Source organism: Cyanistes caeruleus, chromosome 10 (assembly GCF_971803275.1).
Source record: "Cyanistes caeruleus chromosome 10, bCyaCae1.hap1.1, whole genome shotgun sequence".
NCBI lineage: Eukaryota > Metazoa > Chordata > Aves > Passeriformes > Paridae > Cyanistes > Cyanistes caeruleus.
The window spans coordinates 1,715,250-1,734,276 of record NC_141710.1 but is presented as its reverse complement, the minus strand read 5'-3'; the positions used below and the strand labels follow the sequence as shown (position 1 = coordinate 1,734,276).

At 46.5% G+C, this 19,027-nt stretch overlaps 1 protein-coding gene and 1 long non-coding RNA gene across 4 annotated transcripts in view; one reads left to right on the top strand and one right to left on the bottom strand.

Moving 5' to 3' along the window:
• LOC147651181 (uncharacterized) overlaps positions 1-19,027 on the bottom strand; it is a 34,294-nt gene that overhangs the window by 13,668 nt on the left and 1,599 nt on the right. The gene's annotated exons all lie outside the window — the stretch shown is intronic.
• Positions 3,193-18,474, top strand: MAP6D1 (MAP6 domain containing 1). 2 transcript variants are annotated; one of them, XM_086843671.1, is made up of 3 exons: positions 3,193-3,754; positions 13,542-13,659; positions 16,409-18,474. In XM_086843671.1, the coding sequence occupies exons 1-3, from the start codon at positions 3,255-3,257 to the stop codon at positions 16,433-16,435; spliced, it is 645 nt and encodes a 214-aa protein (XP_086699797.1). In that variant the 5' UTR covers positions 3,193-3,254; the 3' UTR covers positions 16,436-18,474. The 2 variants fall into 2 exon arrangements, with proteins under 2 accessions (XP_086699797.1, XP_086699796.1); XM_086843670.1 differs by having other exon boundaries at positions 3,215-3,754; positions 16,358-18,474.

The following is a 19,027-nucleotide window of genomic DNA, read 5'->3' as shown; positions in this document are numbered from 1 at the left end:
GTATGGTCTGCAGGGAGTGAAGTCCCACCTGTGCTGGATTTGCCCTCCCGGCAGCATGTTGCTGCACCCTTTCAGCCTGCAGGAAAGGACTCAAAGCACCTGAAAAAAGAATCCTGGAACTGCCACAGAGATTTGGAAGTCACCAGCTTTCTAGCCAGTGGCTGTGGTTTGAGGGACTGATGCCTAAGCTTCATATTAACTTTAAACATAAGAGCATTCACCCTTCTACAGGCTGTTCAGTATCTCCATTTTCCTCATTTATAGAGACCCTAGAGGTGTATACCATATGTAAAGTTGTACAAAAATCTTTACCAAGCAGTGGGTTTAATGTCATTTTGCACCTGGGCCTTTCTGCAGCATTGCCTGGGAAAGACAAACTACCTTTTCTGTCCAAAATGACTTTAAAACTGCAATAGGAAAACCAATTCTCAAGTCACTCAAACATGGGATGCCCTAAAGTTACAAGAGCTTACTAGAGTACATAAGATACCTTTCTGGCAAGTAAATACCCTTCTTGCAAAGTGTGGCATCAGCACGTGTCAGTATCTCAACATTTAGTCACCTTTGACTGACAAATTAGAAGAATAACAAAAAGAGCCCAAAATCCAACCCCAGGAAAAAATAAAACAACAAAAAGAACCAATCATCTAAAACAAAACCAACCACAAGGAAAGACTTTCCCCTCCCTTTTCAAAGAGATTATTGTGAATAAAAATACAAAGTGGTGATTATGTGGACACTTGGCAAAGACAACAGCTAGTGTTTGTGTAGGAAAATTGCAGTAAGTATAAAATCATGGTTAATCATGCAGAGACACAATTCTTCATCCTTTTAAGTCTGCTTTGCCCTTGCCATGTTTAAGGAATAATTTGTTTCAGTGATCTGCTCTATTGGAATTTAATTTTAGTGTTAAAACTCTTTGAGCTTTCAGCCCCCATTCCTGGCAGCAAGAGCTGTTTTGCTTTCTGATTTGATGGCTTTTGTCTTAGTGTTGCAGTATTCCACCCCTCCTCCTCCCAAGCTTTTAATCATGACAAATCTTCTAAATGTAGACAACTTTTTAATCTCATCCAGCATCTTCTGGTTTTCCTGTCTGAGTTAGCCTTTGTGCCAATTTCATCCTACAAGCTGTGATGAGCAGCTGCTCAAAGCACTCCCTGATGCTGTAGGTGGGCTCTGAGACATGCAGTGCCAGAGCTGAACTCAGTACTAGGAAGCGTCAGGCACAGGATGAGCAGAGACATCCGATTTATTCGCCAATGTATTTTGCTAAGTCAGGCCTAGGAACAAGGATCAGAGTGTCATTTGTACTGTGCCAGTGATAACATGATAAAACAGATGTTCTGTTTTCTCACATGGCTGTAAAGTCTGTTTCTCTTTACCATATAAGATTTATTTTTAAAAATTACAACATAGAATAGAGCAGTTTTCTTGAACTGAGAGCAGTAGAAAATTAAAAAATGTCTTCCTGCATACTAAATATATTAAATAATATGTATAATACATAAATATTTCTAAAAGTAGAATTACATTTGTGGGGTTTTCAGACAACAAATGAAACACAGCATCCAATAGCCTATATAGTATTGTGACAAGAGTTCTGTGTTAGGATCAAATTTTACCTGACATTTCTGAGTCTCCTTGCCCCAGCTAGCATGTGAGGAGGAGGTATGGTGAAATCAAAACTGTTAGCAGCAGGGACAAGTGCTAAATCAGATATTTAGGACAACAGGATCATCTGCAAAGGAATTTCTTTTTATCCCATGATTGTGCTTCAGAGGCCAAACACCCAAGGAGAAGTTCTGTCCCAGTCCATATGTACATTTCTAGTTCTCCTTCACCCCAGAGGCAATTGCAAATCTGAAGTGAGGTGCCAATACACTAGATAGAAACTGCTTAGCTGAAACAAAGCAATACATCTTACCTTCTCAAGTTCCATTGCATAACTAATTTCTTAATAAATCTTCATAGAATGGTGTGGGTTGGGTTAAAAAGGACCTTAAAGATCATCTCCTTCTACTCCACTTCCATGGGCAAGGACACCTTCCACTATCCCAGGTTGCTGCAAGCCCATCCAACCTGGCCTTGAACACTTGCAGGGATGGGGCATCCCCAGCTTCTCTGGGCAACCTGTACCAGGGCCTCACCACCTTGATTAGGAAGATTATTTAATCTAAACCTGCCCTCTTTCAATGTAAAGCCATTACCCCTTGCTTATCAGATAACCACCTGTAATTGGATTATTAAATTCTGAAATGAAATGCCTGTCCTGTTAGCCTTTCAATAGATTCTCCAATAGGTGGCATATCAGTTTATCTGCATTCTTCACTTTTACAGCCTTACATTTCACAGTTTGGTGACCCTTCGGGAGATTCCAGCTTTGGTAATAACCCACTGAATGGAGAATTGTGGAGAAGCATTATGTAATAAGTGGCTACAGTCCATAAAACGTCCAATTTCAAAAGCCTGATTTTATTCCCAACGTAATTCTCTCAGTTTCAATGTTTTGTGCCAGGGATGTTTGGTTTTGAACCTGAATGTACAAAAGGAAAGATGTAATTTGCAGTTTCCAGCGAACAGTAAAGGATGCAGGTCTGATATTAAGATACATAAATAGATGCTTGGATTTTGGTCAATCGGTGATATTTTAAAAGTGAATTGGTTAAACTGTTAAAGTAAATGGAGGGGGATTATGAGAGGTGGGGATTTTTATGCAGCTCTTGGAAACCAACATCGCAAGGCTGCTGTTTCTCGCCCAGATCACTTATTTTATAAGCGCCAGGTTTCGCATACAAACGCTTTCTCTTATCCTAAGTGTTTACGGCTGCCTGAAGGTATAATTGAGCAGCACCACTCAGCTAGCACGGAGCAGCGTTCCACGCCTGGCCGGTGCCCGTCACTGTGCGCTCCCGGGCACAGAGCGGCTCCGAAAGCAGCGGCAGACACCGAAGAAGCGCAGGCAGAGGCGGTCCCCGCCGGGAGGCAGACGCGGGGCGCAGCCCGGCAGGGTCCGGTCCCGGCCGCGCTCGCCACGCTCCGCACCGCCGCCAGCCCCCGCAGCTGCACGGGGCTCCCGCCGGCAGCCGGGTCACGTGTGCGGGCCGTAATCCCGGCGAGGGGGTGTCGTTACCGGGGAAGGGGGCGGCGGGAGGAGGGGCTGCCGCCGATGAGGGCTGAAGCCGGGAGCGCGGCCGGCTGCGGGCGCCGGAGCCGCGGGCGCCGCTGCGGGCGAGGCGGGGGCTGCGGCCGTGGCCATGGCCTGGCCCTGCATCAGCCGGGTGTGCTGCTTGGCTCGCTTCTGGAGCCAGCTGGACAAGTCCGACCTGTCCGTGCCGCTCACCATCCACAACTACTCGGACATCGAGGAGCAGGAGGACGGGCCGCCCCAGCGCGGCGGGGCCCCTCCGCGGGGCAGCGCTCGCCCGCCCGCCCCGGCGCGCCGCCCGCGGGACCCGGCCGCCGGGAAGCCGAGCGGCCGCAGGAAGAGCCGGGCGGCCGCCGCCGAAGAGCCCTTCGCGGCGGAGACCCAGTACCGGCGGGACTTCAGAGCGTGGCCCCTCCCGAGGAGGGACGACTTCCCCTGGGTCAGCGCCAGTAGCGGCGGCGGCGGCGGGAGGGACGGGGCCGCCCCCCAGCCCGCCCCGGGACGCGCCGCCTGCGCCCTGCCCGGCGGCGGCGGGAGACCGGCGGTCGACGGCCCCGAGCAGCTCCGGCCGCGCTCGCAGGCGGACGGCGGCCACACCACCTCCTACAGGTAACCGGGCCCGGCGACCCCCCCGCTCCGCCCCTAGCCGGGGTTGCTCCTGCCGCGGGCGGGGGACGCTCCTCCGCAGCGCGGGGCGGGGATGCCGGCGGGCGAGCGCGGCGCGGGGGAGCCGCCACCGAGGGGAGGGGTTACGGGGGCTGCCGGCTCGCCGGCGGGCTCAGCCTCTCGCCGAAGCCGCCTTTGCTTTTAGAAGTACGGTCCTTAAAAGCTCTCTTGTGCCCCGGGGGGGTGCCTGGCCCCGGCGGCCCCTCTGTGTGCCGGGGCAGCGGAGCCGGCCTCAGTGCGCGCCGCTGCCCGCCCCGCGCCCAGGGAGAGGAGGGAACACGCCGGGGTGGGATCCATGATGCCATCCCTGGCGCAGCGGCGTTTTATCCCCCCCGCTGCCGGGAGACACCGCACCTCCGACAGCCGGAGCTGTCCGCGTCCCGTCCGTGCCCAACAGCCGCATCCCATAGTGCCATCATCCTTCTCCCTTTAAAACTCCTGGAATGCGACATTCAAGGCGAGCCAAATGACAGCCTTAAAAGATTAGTCAGACAAGAAGACATTTGCAGGATATATCCCCTATGTCAACTAATGGGCAATGGAAAAAATTGTCGCAAACCACTTGTCTCAGAGCATTTAAAAATTAAGTGACTTATCTTATTGATCTCTTCCTTTCCCTCTGAACAGTATAACCGATTACTGATGCTTATTTTCTGCAACAAGCTGTTAGGTAGGATGCACCTAAATCCAACTTTTGTTCTTATTGACATCCTCCATGGGAGGAGAGGGATTTCAGCTCCTACAATGCTGCTGTTGAATATTGAATCAGTTTCATGTTGTTACCACATGCTCCCTCATAATGATGTTCAGCAGGTTTTAATATACCTATGATGTATACTAATAGAGTAATTATTTTTATTCTAACTGATTCACAAGTATTTAGGCACTTATTACCTATTATTATCTACCTAGGAGATGTTTCTCTTCATCACTGCAATTCATTAGATTATTTATCACAGTGCTTTTAGGACAAACTGGGGGCCCTGGGGAGGATTACCAGCCTGCACAGCAGTATTGCTTATCCCACTCCTCCTGCACAGGCAGCTGCCTTGCTCTATGTGCAGTTAACATGCAGACTCTGAAAGGAGAACTGCAGTGCTTGAATTTGTGCTATTTTCTCCTTTGCCACATCTCACAGGACAATCCCAGAGTAATTATTGGTTCTGAGGCAAAGCACTTTTCAGTTTCAAAGCAGCAAGGAACTACTTCAGAGAAACCTGCGTAGAACAAGACTAACAAGATTCACCTTTCAGAAACACATCCATCTCCACCTTGTTGAAGCCTCCCCTGCCTTTTTAGCCTGACTCGAGAGGAAGGCTGCATCAGCCTGCTTTAGAGCCACAGCTTTCTTATAGCTGATCAAGTTACTTTTCTCACCTTCCTTCTCTCTGACTTTTCCTTACACAAGGCTCTGTCATCACAGACTGTCATCAAAGAACAAGAAGTTTACAGATCACAGGACAAAGTACTGAGTGGGGCAACATACCAACATTCAAACCAAAACAAATTTTACAAAAAGGCTTCAAGGTAGTTGAGGAACTACTCACAGCTGAAAGGAGGAACAGTTAATGACAAGGATGGAGGCACAAGCCAGGACAGTCACACCAGAAAAAATTCTCATATAAAACCTTTAACCTGTTTGAAGGCACAGTAAACAACTGTGATGCAGACAGATCTATGTAAGTCAAACCACTTTTGCCTTATTCCAGTAATTTCTGTAGTTTCTATAGATTATCACCTGGTACAATGTCACATTTAAGTCGCTGTACCACTGAGCACAAAGTCACGACAAGCAGCAAGAGAAAAGTTCACAATAGCTTCATAGGCTCCAAGAGTATGTTTTCATTTAGATTTTTTTTTTTTAAAGACTAAGCATGTTCTTGGTAGAATTACACTCATTATTAGTTGTGCTTGGGGTACTGGGTTTGTATTTGGTAGCTTTAGTGATGGCACTCCTGCAGTCTGAAGTAAGGAAGGGGTGATCACAGCACTCCCACCTTCGGTAAGCTGAGCACTCACAACCCACAAGGACATTTCCATGAAAACCGCTACAGTTCACTCCTCTCCTCTCACCTTATTTTCCAAAGGCAGCATTGCAATCTGCAAACATTTGCCCAATATTCAGGTAGTAGCCAAACAGCAGCATTAAGGGTTGATATTCATCTTCCTCTGTATCAAAGACCATAAACACCTTCCTTGTTTATTGAACTGTCCCTTGGTGGCCATACACTGCCCCACTGTGCTCTGGCAACAGGGATCTGCCCTGCTTCTTGTAGACTGTAGTCCCCCAGAAGTGAGAGGGGACAGCAGGGAAGTTCAGATCACCTGTGGTAGAGGCAGGACAAGGGGGTTGCTCTTACCAAGGCCCATTGTGTCCTGAGGAGGAGGTTGGTGAACCCCATGATATCTTTGGGGGAGTTGGAAAAAGGGAGTGTCCTACAGAGACCACTGCAGCAGATGGTAGAGAGGAGCAAAGGTATGATAGTGCATGTTCTTTGTAAGACAGTCTCACTGCCTTGCTAGGGAGAACATTAGGGAGATTCCCTCTTTTCTGCTTGCAGCAGTATCAGCCCTTCCTTGTGGGTCAGCCCAGTGAGGAGGTAGGGCAGCCCTGGGGCCTGGGTTCTCTGCATGGGGAGCTGTGTCCACTCTCCCATGAAATGGGTCATTTGAGTCCTTTGTACTCTGGGTGCTCCAGCAGGTTCTGTACAGTACAGAACAGCTGTACAGGCAGCTGGGTCAGGTGCACCACCACGAGGCTCTTCCTGGATGATTGGCTTCTGCAGTGTGGGCACTGCTGGTCAGTAACCTCCACCTGTACTTTGTGGTCTCAGCAGCTGCCTGGGTTTGCTTAGTGGGAAAGAGAAATCAAGACTGACTTGAACAAGACAGTGCTGAAGAGCTGGCATTGACACTGGTCCACTCCATGCTTTTAATGTCAATAGTGGTTTTCTTCCTTAACTCTGTAAGGTGTTGGGACTTTTTTAGGTTTTGTAGTTTCTTTGGGTTTTTTTAATTCAGGAATTTTGACTCTGACAGCCTATTGTGTTTGTTTCTGTGAAGCACCCAAGTGTAGTGTTGAGACCCCTGTAACATTCAGCACCATTTGATGTGCTTTTGTGTACCAGTGCAATGCTCCTGTGAGATTTCATTCTGCACTCTGCTTTAAGCTCAGAAGGAAACAGCTGCACACAAAACTCTATATAGTGTAGCTGGTTAGCATGACCTGGCATTTCCCAGAACAAAATAAACCTCTGGGATCAGTGACTGAGACTGGAGGAATCTGTCTATGGCCAGAATAAAGATGAAGGTGGAGAGGGTGTTGGAAGAGTATCTGTACTCCTGAGGAAGCAAAGATTTTGTGTAATTTGAAATAATAAAAGGTGGAAGGACAGCACAACTGCCTGCCATACAGACTGCTGCCCTGTGTCCCCAGATCTTTGGGCAGCTGCTCTCTCCCTCCAGTCTCTGAATTTTGGCTGGAGTTTTGCAGGGTCTAAATTAAGTCAATCCCAATGGGGCTGCATTGTGGGAGCTCAGGCACACAGGCCAAGGCAAATTGATACAAGCTGCACTTGAAAGGCTAAAATGGGATGTGTTCCAACTGTGAAAAGATCCCGGGGACTGCTGCAGAGGGTTGCAGTAGATTACACCTTACTGATGCTGGAGGAGGCAGAAGAAAGTGCTGAGTGGCCTCTCTGCACCTTCCCAAGGGTTTGTCCTTTAGTGTCACGGAAGTGACTTCTCCCTTCAGCAGTAAGTTGCAGGTGCTGTGTACTTTTGGCTTTGCACAAAATTAATTGTAGTACTAGGTCTTGATTGCATTTAGCAGACATTCTAGAAATAGCGAAGTGCTTTACTTAGCTCCCTCAACAGAGGATGAGAGAAGCTGGTGCTGTCAGCAGGTATCCCCAGCTGGCTGTCTGGATGTCATCTTCTTACCTTGTTAGAAGGCAACAGGGATGAAGGCACAGCCTCTCTGCCAGGGCCAGTGTTTCTGGGAGGAGAACCCTGTTTAAGGCTCACCTAGACTATAAATCACTACAGGCATCAGTTTTCCCTTCAGTAACCTGCCAGCTTCTGGAAAACACTTCAGATGTGTGAGAATGTTGCACCAGAGCTGTGAGCAGTTGTTTTGCCTCTTCCCCCCCACCCATTGGCTTTACTTGTATTGGCACTTGGAGGAGCTGGGAGATGGCTGCAAATTTCTGCACACAGGCATAATGCAGGCCCCGAGCAGAGCCCACTCACTGTCTGCTGCTGGGGTTTCCGTGACAGGTATTTTGAGCAGGTGTGAGAGTCAAGAGCACCCAACTTGTTTGCTCTCAGAAGGCAAATGAGATCAGGGCACGCACCTGAGCCGGCAGGGTTAATAGTACTGTGTATGAGGAGCTCCATCCTTGATCCAGCAAGATCTTTAAAGGCATGCTTATCCTTAATAATAGCAGTAAATCTTTTATAATCAAGGCTTACAGTTATCTTTACATTCTTAAGTATCTCGCTGCTTGGGGAAATTAATACTCAAGCTCCTGATTTTTATGCTATTTAAGAAGTAAGCTTGCTTGGCGCAGGCATTGGGATGGATCCAGAGGACTCAACTGTGCACTGCATAGCCTGGCTGGGGTAGAGAGGGCTTGGAGGGGCACAGAGGTGTGTGAGGAGAGACACAGTGGGGCTGCGAATAGGGGCTCAAGAGAGGGTATAGTGCAAACTATGACTCGTCTGTACACTGTAGAACTGAAGTGTGGAATTCAGATGTTCCTTAAAGTAGGAGGAATTTCCTTCTTGAAAGTCCACTCAACCTTAGGTTAGAGTGAAAGAATGGAAAGTGGGTGAATGGCAGACGTCAAGACCTTCAGACCTACTCACACATCCCCAGTCACATTGTTCTGATAAAAGGGAAGCGTCTACCTGTGAACAAGGCAAGTCCCTAAAACTCACCCTAAGGTAATTGTTTGAGTCTTAGGGGTTTTGTCTTGTGCTTTCAAGTACAAGACTTCTTTCAAGTCTTTTGCTGTTGGTTCCTTCTTGTGACTTATGAATGGTTCCAGGTACTGCCTGAGCTTACTGGAGGTGAGAGTTGAGACAGGAAGTATCCAGGTGGCTTCTGCTTTCCTCCTCTGCAATTCCTGTGTGCTGGTCTCTGTCTTTCTGCTACATCTTTTCTCTATCCCTCTATTTTTTCCCCTCCTTCAGCTTTTCCCCCATTTCTGTCCTCGTGCTGGGCTCTTTGGCTGGATAGGAGAATGGGCACAATCTGCTTTGATGTCCAGGGATTGGAAGGGCACCCCACTGCTATGTGACACAGCTCAGAGGAGAAGCTGTTTAGTGGCTCCATTATCCAGGAGGGTTCCTGACTTTGTCATGCAGAACTCTCACTGTGACCATGACTCCTAACATTAGCAATCCTCCATTTGCTAGGGGACATCATAGAACCCTCCCTGACCTATGGAGGTGTTTGCCAGCAGGTAGACTTAGCCTGTCCTTGGGAGGGCACCAAGACTGGCCACCCAGCTCTGCCTGGACAAACCAGAATGCATGGCCCTAACAGTAGCCTGTGAAGAGCTGTGTTGCAAACAGGGAGACATTTCACACCCCACACCTTCTGCCAAAACCTCTCCCACACCAATTTGGCTTCCCCAGGGGACATCTAGAGTAGTTTGTATTTTCTTTTGGAAAATAACAGGCAGCCCAAACTGTGTACACAAATTTCTTTCTAAAGGGAAATTTGGAAGAATGTTTATTATCCTGTTTAATTCTCACTAGTGTGCTGGGTATGAGAAGGAAGAGGGCAGAAGAATAGACACAGACTAGGTCAGGCAGCATAGCTTTGAGTTGCAGTCAGCTATACAGATTGAGCCTTTTTCTCCAATTCTTTAATAAGAAATGTTATGCAGTGGCTCAGAACTGCCACTGCTAATTAATCATGCAAAGCAAATTTTGACACAAAGATTAGGTACTAAAATGACAACTGTTCTGGCATTGGTGGTGTATGACTATCAGTGCTGAAGATAAATCTGTATGGAAACAGCAGCCCCAGCACTGCAAACAGCCCTGCTGGGATTCCCACTGTCTGCCTCCCTATGCCTAACAGAAGTGCCCTCCACCTTGATGAAATTAAAAAGCCTTCTAGGCTAGGTTTTCCCTAGGTCAGTGAAATAAAAAGGATTTTGCAGACAGCTTTCTCTGCAGAGCAGAAAACATTAGCAGAGCACATGAAATGGGGGAAGAGCTGGAGGCACATAGCTGGTCATCGTGTAGTTCATAGCATCCAGCAGCTTGAGCTGCAGCAGCAGACACTGTGTTTGGAAAGAACAGAAAGACCAATCCCAAATCCACCATTCCCAAATCATGTCCTGGAGTCTGTGAGGCCACATGATGAATGATGGTGGGAACATTTCTCTGCCTGGTCTCCAGTCTCAGCTGTTTGAGAGCCTGGTACAGGCAGTCCTGCTCACCCAGGGGAGGAGGTGGCACATAAACACCAGCTCAGTGAAACAGCTCTCATCAATGCTGGGCTTCATCACAACACCATGGTAATTAACAATCCAGTGGTTTTGTTTTTTTTTTTGTTTCTAGCCTATACATTATTTGTACTCCCACTTGCTCCATCTCTCGTCACCACAGGAGTTAAACTGTCCCAGCAGGCCACAAGCCTCCTTTTCCACACTGTGCTGATTCAAACCTTCCCCTGCAGACACATCCCCACACATTACAAAAGAAATTCCTTTTCTCAGGCTCTATTAACTAATTTTGAGAAAGAGCACAGAAACAGCTGAAAAAGCAGTGATTTGTATGATTAAAGCACCGGGGCAACCGACATGCAAGGAGCTGCTTCTTAATTCATCCTAGAGTGAGTTAGAGGTAAAGAAACAGCAGTACACAAAAAGCAGCCCTTCCCTTTTGATCCCTACTGTTTTAAAGCCTGTGTGCTACTCAGGAGGTCTTTCTTTTTCACAACTCCAATGGTTTAGTACTTCAAGTACTGCTGGGTCATTTGTATTTATGGAGATCAAAAATCTCTAGGTTGTAAGAGTGGAGGATGAACAGAACCAAAAGAGAGCCTGGTCACCGAGTTCTGGGCCTGGGAGATTACTGTCCCTCCACTGCAGGTCCTTACAGCCCCAAAGGAACCTGACAGCTGCTGCTGTCCAGGAACAAGGGGAGGAAGAGAGGGGTGCAGTGGGAAGGATGAAGATTACTATCTTGAGCAGCAACAGTCAGTCTTTGCATGTTCATCCACAGCAGCAGCTGGATGTCACACTACACAGCATACAAAGGGGAAGATAGTCACTAATCTTGTCACTTGACATCTTAAACTAAGTAACATTAAAAAGAAGGTCATTCCTCTTCCCCAGGCCTTGATGAGATTGACTCCACTCATGACACCAAGACTGATTTCTAGTCAAGTCACCAGACTGATATTTGGGCTCATGTTCTTTCTGACTCTTGGCTATGCAGCTGGGGATGGGAACAAGTGTCCTGCAAGCTTAGAGGCAGAGCAAATTTAGTTAGCCACACTTTCTCAACCAAAGCTTATAATATTCCTTTCTTGGTTTAAGTACCTCAGCTCCCAAAAGGAGTTAAGCTAAGTTGTCTCTGTTTTGCTCTGCCCTTCACTTTTGCTCCGAGTTCTGGGTTCTCCCAGAGCAAAATCCCAGTTCCAAATCAGAAATGCTGCTGTGGTGTGGACCATGACTGTATCTGCTCTTATGTTTCTGATTCTGTGGGGAGCATTTCCTCAGTGCATGTAGGTGCCTCAAAAATAGTTTTGACTATCCAGGCTGAGATGAGAATTGTTTGACTTCCAGCCAAAATGAGGGTCTTGTGATCCAAAAGGACTGTGTTTGGGGGCCTGCCAAATCAGCAAATGATCTGCTATAAAGCATTGAGACAGAGTTGGCTGCACAGGCAGGCAGCACAGTCATTCATTGAAAGCTGTAGACACACTCCATTGCAGCGGGGAGACCAGTCAGCACAAGGATGAATGGTTAGGAATCAATGCCACCAGCATTCTTGAGGAAATCAGCCTTTATGTGGAGCAGCAGGTTCCAGTTCCTAGAAACTGCAGGGATGTAACTGATGGTTTTGTACCATTTTGCTGGTATTTTGCCCAGTAGCTGTGTCCTCCCTCTGGCTGTGCAGCAGAACAGAGGTCAGATTTAACTCTGCTTTCATTCACATCTGGGATTCCCTGCTGAAAGGTTGCCTTCTTGGGGTATCTCTTGGCCAAAATCACCTTTCTTCAAAAGTGCTGCCTTATCCTGAGGTGTTACAGGAAGGGAGCAGGAACCAGGGGAGCTGCATGGGCACTCACCTGCTGCCTGAGCAGGCCCAAACAGCATGGTACAGAGAAGGCAGAAGGTGACAGCTCAGGACAGCAAGAACAAACTAATTATAAACAAGATTTGCAATGCACATAGACAGCTCTGACAGGGGCCTGGCTTTGCTTTCCAACAGCAGGAAGTTCTTCCATAGGACATTATCTATAATATACTAAAAGGATCAATTCCAAACCATGCATTCTAAAATAATACTCCACACTCATGCACTTTAAGTTAGATATCTATTTAAAAGAGGAAATTGCAGCTATTATAAATACAGCAAATAGCATGCTTGGGAAAATGAAACTCAGAAAGGATGTGATCAAAGATTAGCTCGACACATTAAAACAAGCCTCAGTCTTACCCCTTGATCCTGTGCATAAGCAGGTAGTAAAATGCGGTTATTGAACCATACCGGGGTATGAAAATAAGATTGTCACATCTCGGTTAGTCACCTCTCCTTTTGCTACAGAAGCTGCCTGAATTGGTTGCCAGAGATACACACACAAACAGAGCAGATTTCTGTCTTCCTCTGAGCAACAAGACAGCTCAGTTGGCTGCTACTGCAGCATCCAGAAAGTCGTAATGGCAAGGGCATTACTGAGGCCTGTTTGTGACATGGGGTGCAGAGAAGCAGAGGGAAAGTTGCAGAAGGGAACTGACAGCTGAGCAGACCCTGCAATGCTGTACTTCAGTGCTCTCAAAAGGTGCTGCCCCTTTCTCAGTGCAGTCTCTGCTCCCATTTCTCAGATGACCTTTGGCTGACTTATTCTTGAAGCAGCAATGCCTTCTCAGGCATCATCATGCAGATTTAAAGCACTTTCCCCCATGTGAAGGAAAATCATCAGCGTAAGTATCTGCCAGCTGAGATGGTGTCTCCCCTTGGATGCATTTCAGACTGAGCTGCCACAGCTGTGCAGCACAGCACACACTGGCCTGCTGCTGAGAAGCCACAGCCAGGTATGGCAACATCAGCAGGCTCTTGGCATATGTGAGGGCCAAACACCAGACCAAGGTGTCTTACAGTGTAAGTGGCCAACGTGCCAGACAGTGTTACACTTACATTGTAAGTGGTCAGTGGGTGAGCATGCAAAAAGTTACACTGACTTCTTATCCAGGAGGGAAGCATCAGTGACCTCCAGGAGAGCACATTTTGTAGGAAAAAGAGAAGAGTTAAGTCAGGGAATCCGTCTAGCCCAGTCTGTGCCCTGTTCCATCTTTCAGTCTGGGCTTTCTGAGAGAAACAGGCTGCTAGGCTCAGTTCTTTTATGCTCAGTATGCCTCAGACAAGTTTAACCTTGATTGTATCCCACCTTGCCTTCTGGCTTTGCAATCACTCTGAGCAGAAATACCCTGTGAAAATGTTGTCTTTTACAAATTCTTCTGTCTTGACAATCTCATTTCAGACAAGAGTATCGTCCATGGACTGGAGCAAAACCATCCAAGCCTATAAGGTCAAAACAAGGCTTCATTATCCCAGAAGACCATTTTGTTCAAGAGACAAGCTACAAGGCAGACTTTAAGGTAATTAGCAGTTTTTAAAAGTCCTAAAGTCAGTGTGAATAATTCCCAAAGTACCCATCAGGAAATCCTCATATTTGATTGCTGTGGTGCATAACGCCACATCCTCACTGACAACTGTTTTGTCACTGCCCATTAGGTAATGTGGCCATCCCTTGCCTTCAGAAAGGCATGCTAGACAATGTCATACTGTAACTGATCAGAATTCAACCCAAAACAAAAATTTTAAACTGCATAACAGAAAGTTCAAGATTTATGATACCCTCAGTTGGATACTTTATGTACAAGGTGTGTGTCACCACATCTATGTGTGAAAGGTGTCATTAACACCTTCTGCACTAACTTGGAGCAGTCAGTGTGGACTAGCACTAGGGCTGCAGAGTGAGTCAGCCTCTGGGCACAGGTGTTTGCTTGGGAACCTTTGCAGATCACTGCCTAGTGAGCAGCACCTGCCCAGACAGCACAAAACTCTCCCTTGCTGCTGTGGGCAGAAGCTGCTCCCACTAAGAATGCCAAGGAGGACATGGCTGTGATGAACAGACAAGCTGCACAGCTCTGAGACTTCCTTGGGATTTTCCTGTGAGTTTCTACATTTTTTTCTGTGAGTTTCTCTATACCAGCAAAGATAATTTTCTTGTTGTGAAATGCATGTGCTACTGAAAATCCCATGAGGAAACACTCTGTGCTCAGCATTTTCCCTGACAGGGCCCCCCCTACTTCCCATCCCCAGAATAAAGGAAAGTGCACACTGACAAGGCTGTGTTTTAGCTGCTTTTTACATTAGACCACCAAAGAGAACAGCATCTCCCAGCCAACCACAGGAATTGTTCACAGGCTGCACTGAATGACTCAGAACGCAGAGCCAGGGCTGGGGCTGAACTCCCCAGCCGCAGTGTGCTGTGCCAGTAGAGGTAAAAGCAGCTACTCCAGGGCCACGTGTGAAAAGTAAATCTTTGCCTTGGAGGAGACAAGGAAGAAGTGTTTAATCAGCAGACAGTCAAGTGCCTCCTCCGCAGAGGACTGCTGGCACGCTGCTGCAACAAGGCTCACGATGGGTATAGCCAGTTCTGCTGAAAGTGGGACAGTGACCTCAGGCAAAACAGAATTTGCAAACCTCACCAAAACTTCTTCCTTGCTCTCAATAGTCTGGGCTATTTATTGAGGTGCAGCAATGAGGATAGACCTTGCATTTAACCCTTAAACCTTGTATTTGACCCTTGTTGATTTAATTTTGCATTTTGACCCTAGGGATTCAAAATACAGTGTTTTCCAGTTTGCCAGATTGGATGCAAAGGGGGTCCTTGATAAACCCCTGAAGGTCCCTATCTCATTTGTTGAGGAAGGGAAAGAGAAGACTAGAATCCTAGACACAAACACACGCTACCAAGAACACTGCACTCTGAACCATGCAAGCATAGGTCCCGTGTCCTGGGGCCCCAGGGCACCATCACAGTCTCTCTAACAGACAGCTTGGCAAAGGTGTAGTCAGGAATGAAGACAGTACCAAAAAGCCACCAGCCCAAAGAGAAGTCAGACACCCTGGTTCACACCTGGCCAATAGGACTTTCACTCTTACCTGAAGCCCCTGACTTTGCCAGACATGTGGAAATTTGGTTTATGGTATGTCCTGACAGCTACAGGTAGGACTCAGGCTGCTGCTTCTCCCCAGCCACTGAGCTGTGTATATGCTCTTTGTGACATCTCACTTGTTCCTTAGTGTGTCAGATGCATCCCCAGAGGAATGGAAAAATCAGGACAATGAAACATCAACCAGAGATCAATAGCTTTCCCTGTTTCCCTGTACTCTCTTTGCCTGCAGTTTTGTGCTCTTTTCTCTGCTTGGATGGTGCCAGCAGCATACCCAGCAAAGCTTTTGACCCTTTCATGTTTTATAGCCAGACTCACCCTGACTCCTGGGCTGGATGCACATCTATGGCCAGTCCTATATAAAATCATTTGAGTTTTCAGCATTAGGGATGACAGAAGCATCCAGGTGTCCTTCATGCTTCAGTACAACTACAGGACCTACATATTGCATGAAATTCTGATTCCACAGACATCAGAGAAAGCAACCATTGCTATCTCTGCCTTTCCTCCAGGTGTAAGAAGTTTACATCCTTATCCAAGTCCTTGCAGTTTAACCAGCCTGGAAGGTCCAGTAACCAATTTTTCTCCTTTGGGTCCTCCAGGTCTGCACCTATATTCACAGCAGACACAGACTGTGACCCCTAATGGAACATTTTAGTGGAGTCTGGATGGCATTCTCCAAAAGCTTAAGGACAAGATGCATACCACTGTAATTCCTCTCACTTAAATCCAGCACCCATCCAGCAGTGAATTTGTTGTGATGCTCACAGAGTGTTTGCCAGCAGGGCTTTGTGAAGAGACAGCTCTTCATCTTGCAGGGGCTGGGTCCAGCCAAGGCCTGCCCAGGCATGGTTATCCCCATCACACCACACACCTCAAGGTCCAAGGGCTGGGGTACAACCACACCCCTCCTCACTGGCCCAGCATCACACCTGCCCTTGAATCCCCCTGTACAGCAAGGCCAGTCTCACTGATGCCCAGCCAGGGGCTAACACCTGGGTAGTGGTTACAAGGAGAGCACGTAGATCCTCACAATACCCCAGGACCCTCAAACTCTCTAGACAGTTGTATCCTGTGTAACACTAACGCTTTTCTCCCTTCCTCACCCCACTAGATCCCAGAAGTGAAGACCAGATTCTCCCCCAACCCTTCTGCTGTTTTCCAGGCGCCATCACGGATCCTCAACGTGTGAACCTGGACCCTCCTCACACCCAGACAGCTTAAATGCAGAGTTTCTGTTAAGATGTATCACTATGCAACTTTCATGAGGAGTGTTAAGATCAAAGAACCGGTGTTATCAAAAGCAGCTCCAGTGATTAATGATATGCACACACACTTTCTGTTAACACAACAAACCGCAAAGCGCTTGGTTCAGAACTGGCAAACACGCTGCGAGGAGTGACCTAGTTTTTCACAGGAGCAGGTTCATTACTATGCCAGCTGGCGTCACATTAGGAGATTGACTTTGGGCAGCAAAGGCAGGATTGCAGGCAACATCCCTACTCAGAAATACACAGGGTAGGAGGGAAAACAATTGCAAGCGGGATGGATAATTAAAACCCAAACCAGTTTTATTTAGCAACACCCTCTAAGTAGGCTGCTGAAAGACAGGGAGTAATTTGGCTGACTTCTGACATTCTTGAGGGGTTTTGGGAGTAGGACCTCAAATGGCATCACCAGAAAGTAGAGCTTTGAAGGGGCTGTTTGAACTTCCAGAGTTGTCTTAGAAGCTGGAGGAAGCCAATGTCATTGAACTCTAAAATAAATCTGGCACATGCAGTGTCTTGGGCCTTTAAGGCTGGGAAGCTGGATATTACCAAAATTGGAGAGCTGATGCAGGAGCAAGAGAGGACCACTCCAGGAGACAGCCTTGACATCAGCAGTGCACCAAACTGGTTTGGAGAAGAGTGCATGGATACAGCCAGGCACCCACCAGACTCCTCCAGAGGATCTAGGATACTTACATAATTTGTACAGCTGTTAGGGTGACTGTAAATATTGTACATGGATTTTACCTAAAGCAATTTGTGATCCTTTAATGAAAAGGATATGCTTATACTTTTAATAAATGTTAACTCTTTGCATATGCAAGGTGGAAAATATTGCCTTGAAATTCCTAAATTATCGCCTGTATATTGGTAATGCTAATGCTAGGAACAACCACAAGCGAATGTTACTTAGAAATTCTTCTTAAAGAAAAATGTAATGTAGAATGTAAGCCATCTGTCATTTTTTAAGATAGGCCGTTTCAAATGTCATTGTTCTGAAGCTGATTTTTTAGACTGCTGCATATTTAACTTTTGCTGAGGTACATGTGTTTTAAGAAACCATTTTTTTAGCCTTTGTTCATTGAGACTTTACAATTTCTATTTCGATAACTTATGCAATATAATTAGTCTACTGCTTATTTAATGGATTTACTAATTATTTTGGGAAAAAAAAATTTAAAAACTATTACTTTGTGTTTGCAACACATGTGTGTTGTCCAGAACAAAGGGAAACTATCCTCAGACTTTAACAGTGATCAAATATTCATTCATCTGTAATGAAACAGACTTTCAACACAGGAGGACTTTTTCTTGAACTTCTTACTAGCTGAAGTCTAAAACAAATTTAATGAACTTCAGGGATTCTGCAGAAAACAAATGCATTGCTGATAATTCCCATAAGAACAATTTTTGAGCTGTTGGCATGTGAATTGTACTTGCAATACATGCAGACAGCATCTTCTCACTGCATTATGTGAGAATTTAATGGTGTTCACTGTAGTGGGACTGAGCACAACCACCAGAACAGGGAACACCTTCAGTAACCTGCATTTGGCTGGGACAAGGGATGGCTCTTCCCACACTCATCCTTGGAGAAACCTGCAGTAATCCCAGTGCTTGCCAAAATAATTTTTCAGGAAATTCATTTTTCAAGAAATTCATTGAAGCATTCAAACTGTGCTAAAAGTTTTGCATGTTAGATGTTTCTAAGAATTCAATCTGCTTGTTTAATCTCTTTATAATGTTTTTAGCAGTTTTGTTCAAACAATTTAAGTTCATTTCAATCCTGGACTTTATTAACAGCAAGGGGAAAAAAAGTAAAAAGGAAATTGTCTATTATCTCTTCTTAATTGACTGTATTTCTTAAAAATATGACCCAGGTTTAAACAAATTGGTAATATAATAAGCTTGTATTTTATCAAATGGACTGGATTTAATTTAATAAATTAAAATGTATTTTGGCTATTGGTTCTCTCCCATATTTTTTGTTGTTGTTGTTGTTGTAAAATACAACCCTTATGTTGTCAACCTTATAGTACAATTTGTCACTGCATGACAGCAGGGCACACTGAACATGAAGCAAGGCATTGGGGATGCATTCAGTGCCAGCAGCAGTCAATTCCTTACTCCTGGAGCTTTTCCCCAGGCACAGCCCCCAGCAAGGGCAGCTTGAAGGCACACTCAGAGCTGTGGCCCAGCTGCATTCCCTATGAAACGCACAGAGGTTTGATCCACTTTGATGTAGATGCCATGCTTTGAAGAACCCTTTCTGCATTATCCACATGGTGCCCTGTTAAGTTTCACCCTAGTTTCACTCTGCCATCTCACATAAATCAGAGGAAAGGGTGATAGTGTTGAATGTTAAGAGAGCATTGCTTTACAGTTATTCCCATGTACATTTCAGTCAGTAAAAGCGCTGAAGATACAACCAGCTTCCCTAGACAGTGCAATAGCTCTTCTAGCTACGCCTCAAAAGACTTCCAGTAGAAAGCCAAAGGCTCACAAGGTTCTTCTCA

Excerpts from the sequence above, each read along its gene's own strand:
- MAP6D1 (XM_086843670.1), top strand. The coding sequence starts at position 3,255 with ATGGCCTGGCCCTGCATCAGCCGGGTGTGCTGCTTGGCTCGCTTCTGG. Across the intron at positions 3,755-13,541 it reads GGCCACACCACCTCCTACAG|ACAAGAGTATCGTCCATGGA; the intron begins GTAACCGGGCCC and ends ATCTCATTTCAG. Across the intron at positions 13,660-16,357 it reads GCTACAAGGCAGACTTTAAG|ATCCCAGAAGTGAAGACCAG; the intron begins GTAATTAGCAGT and ends TCACCCCACTAG.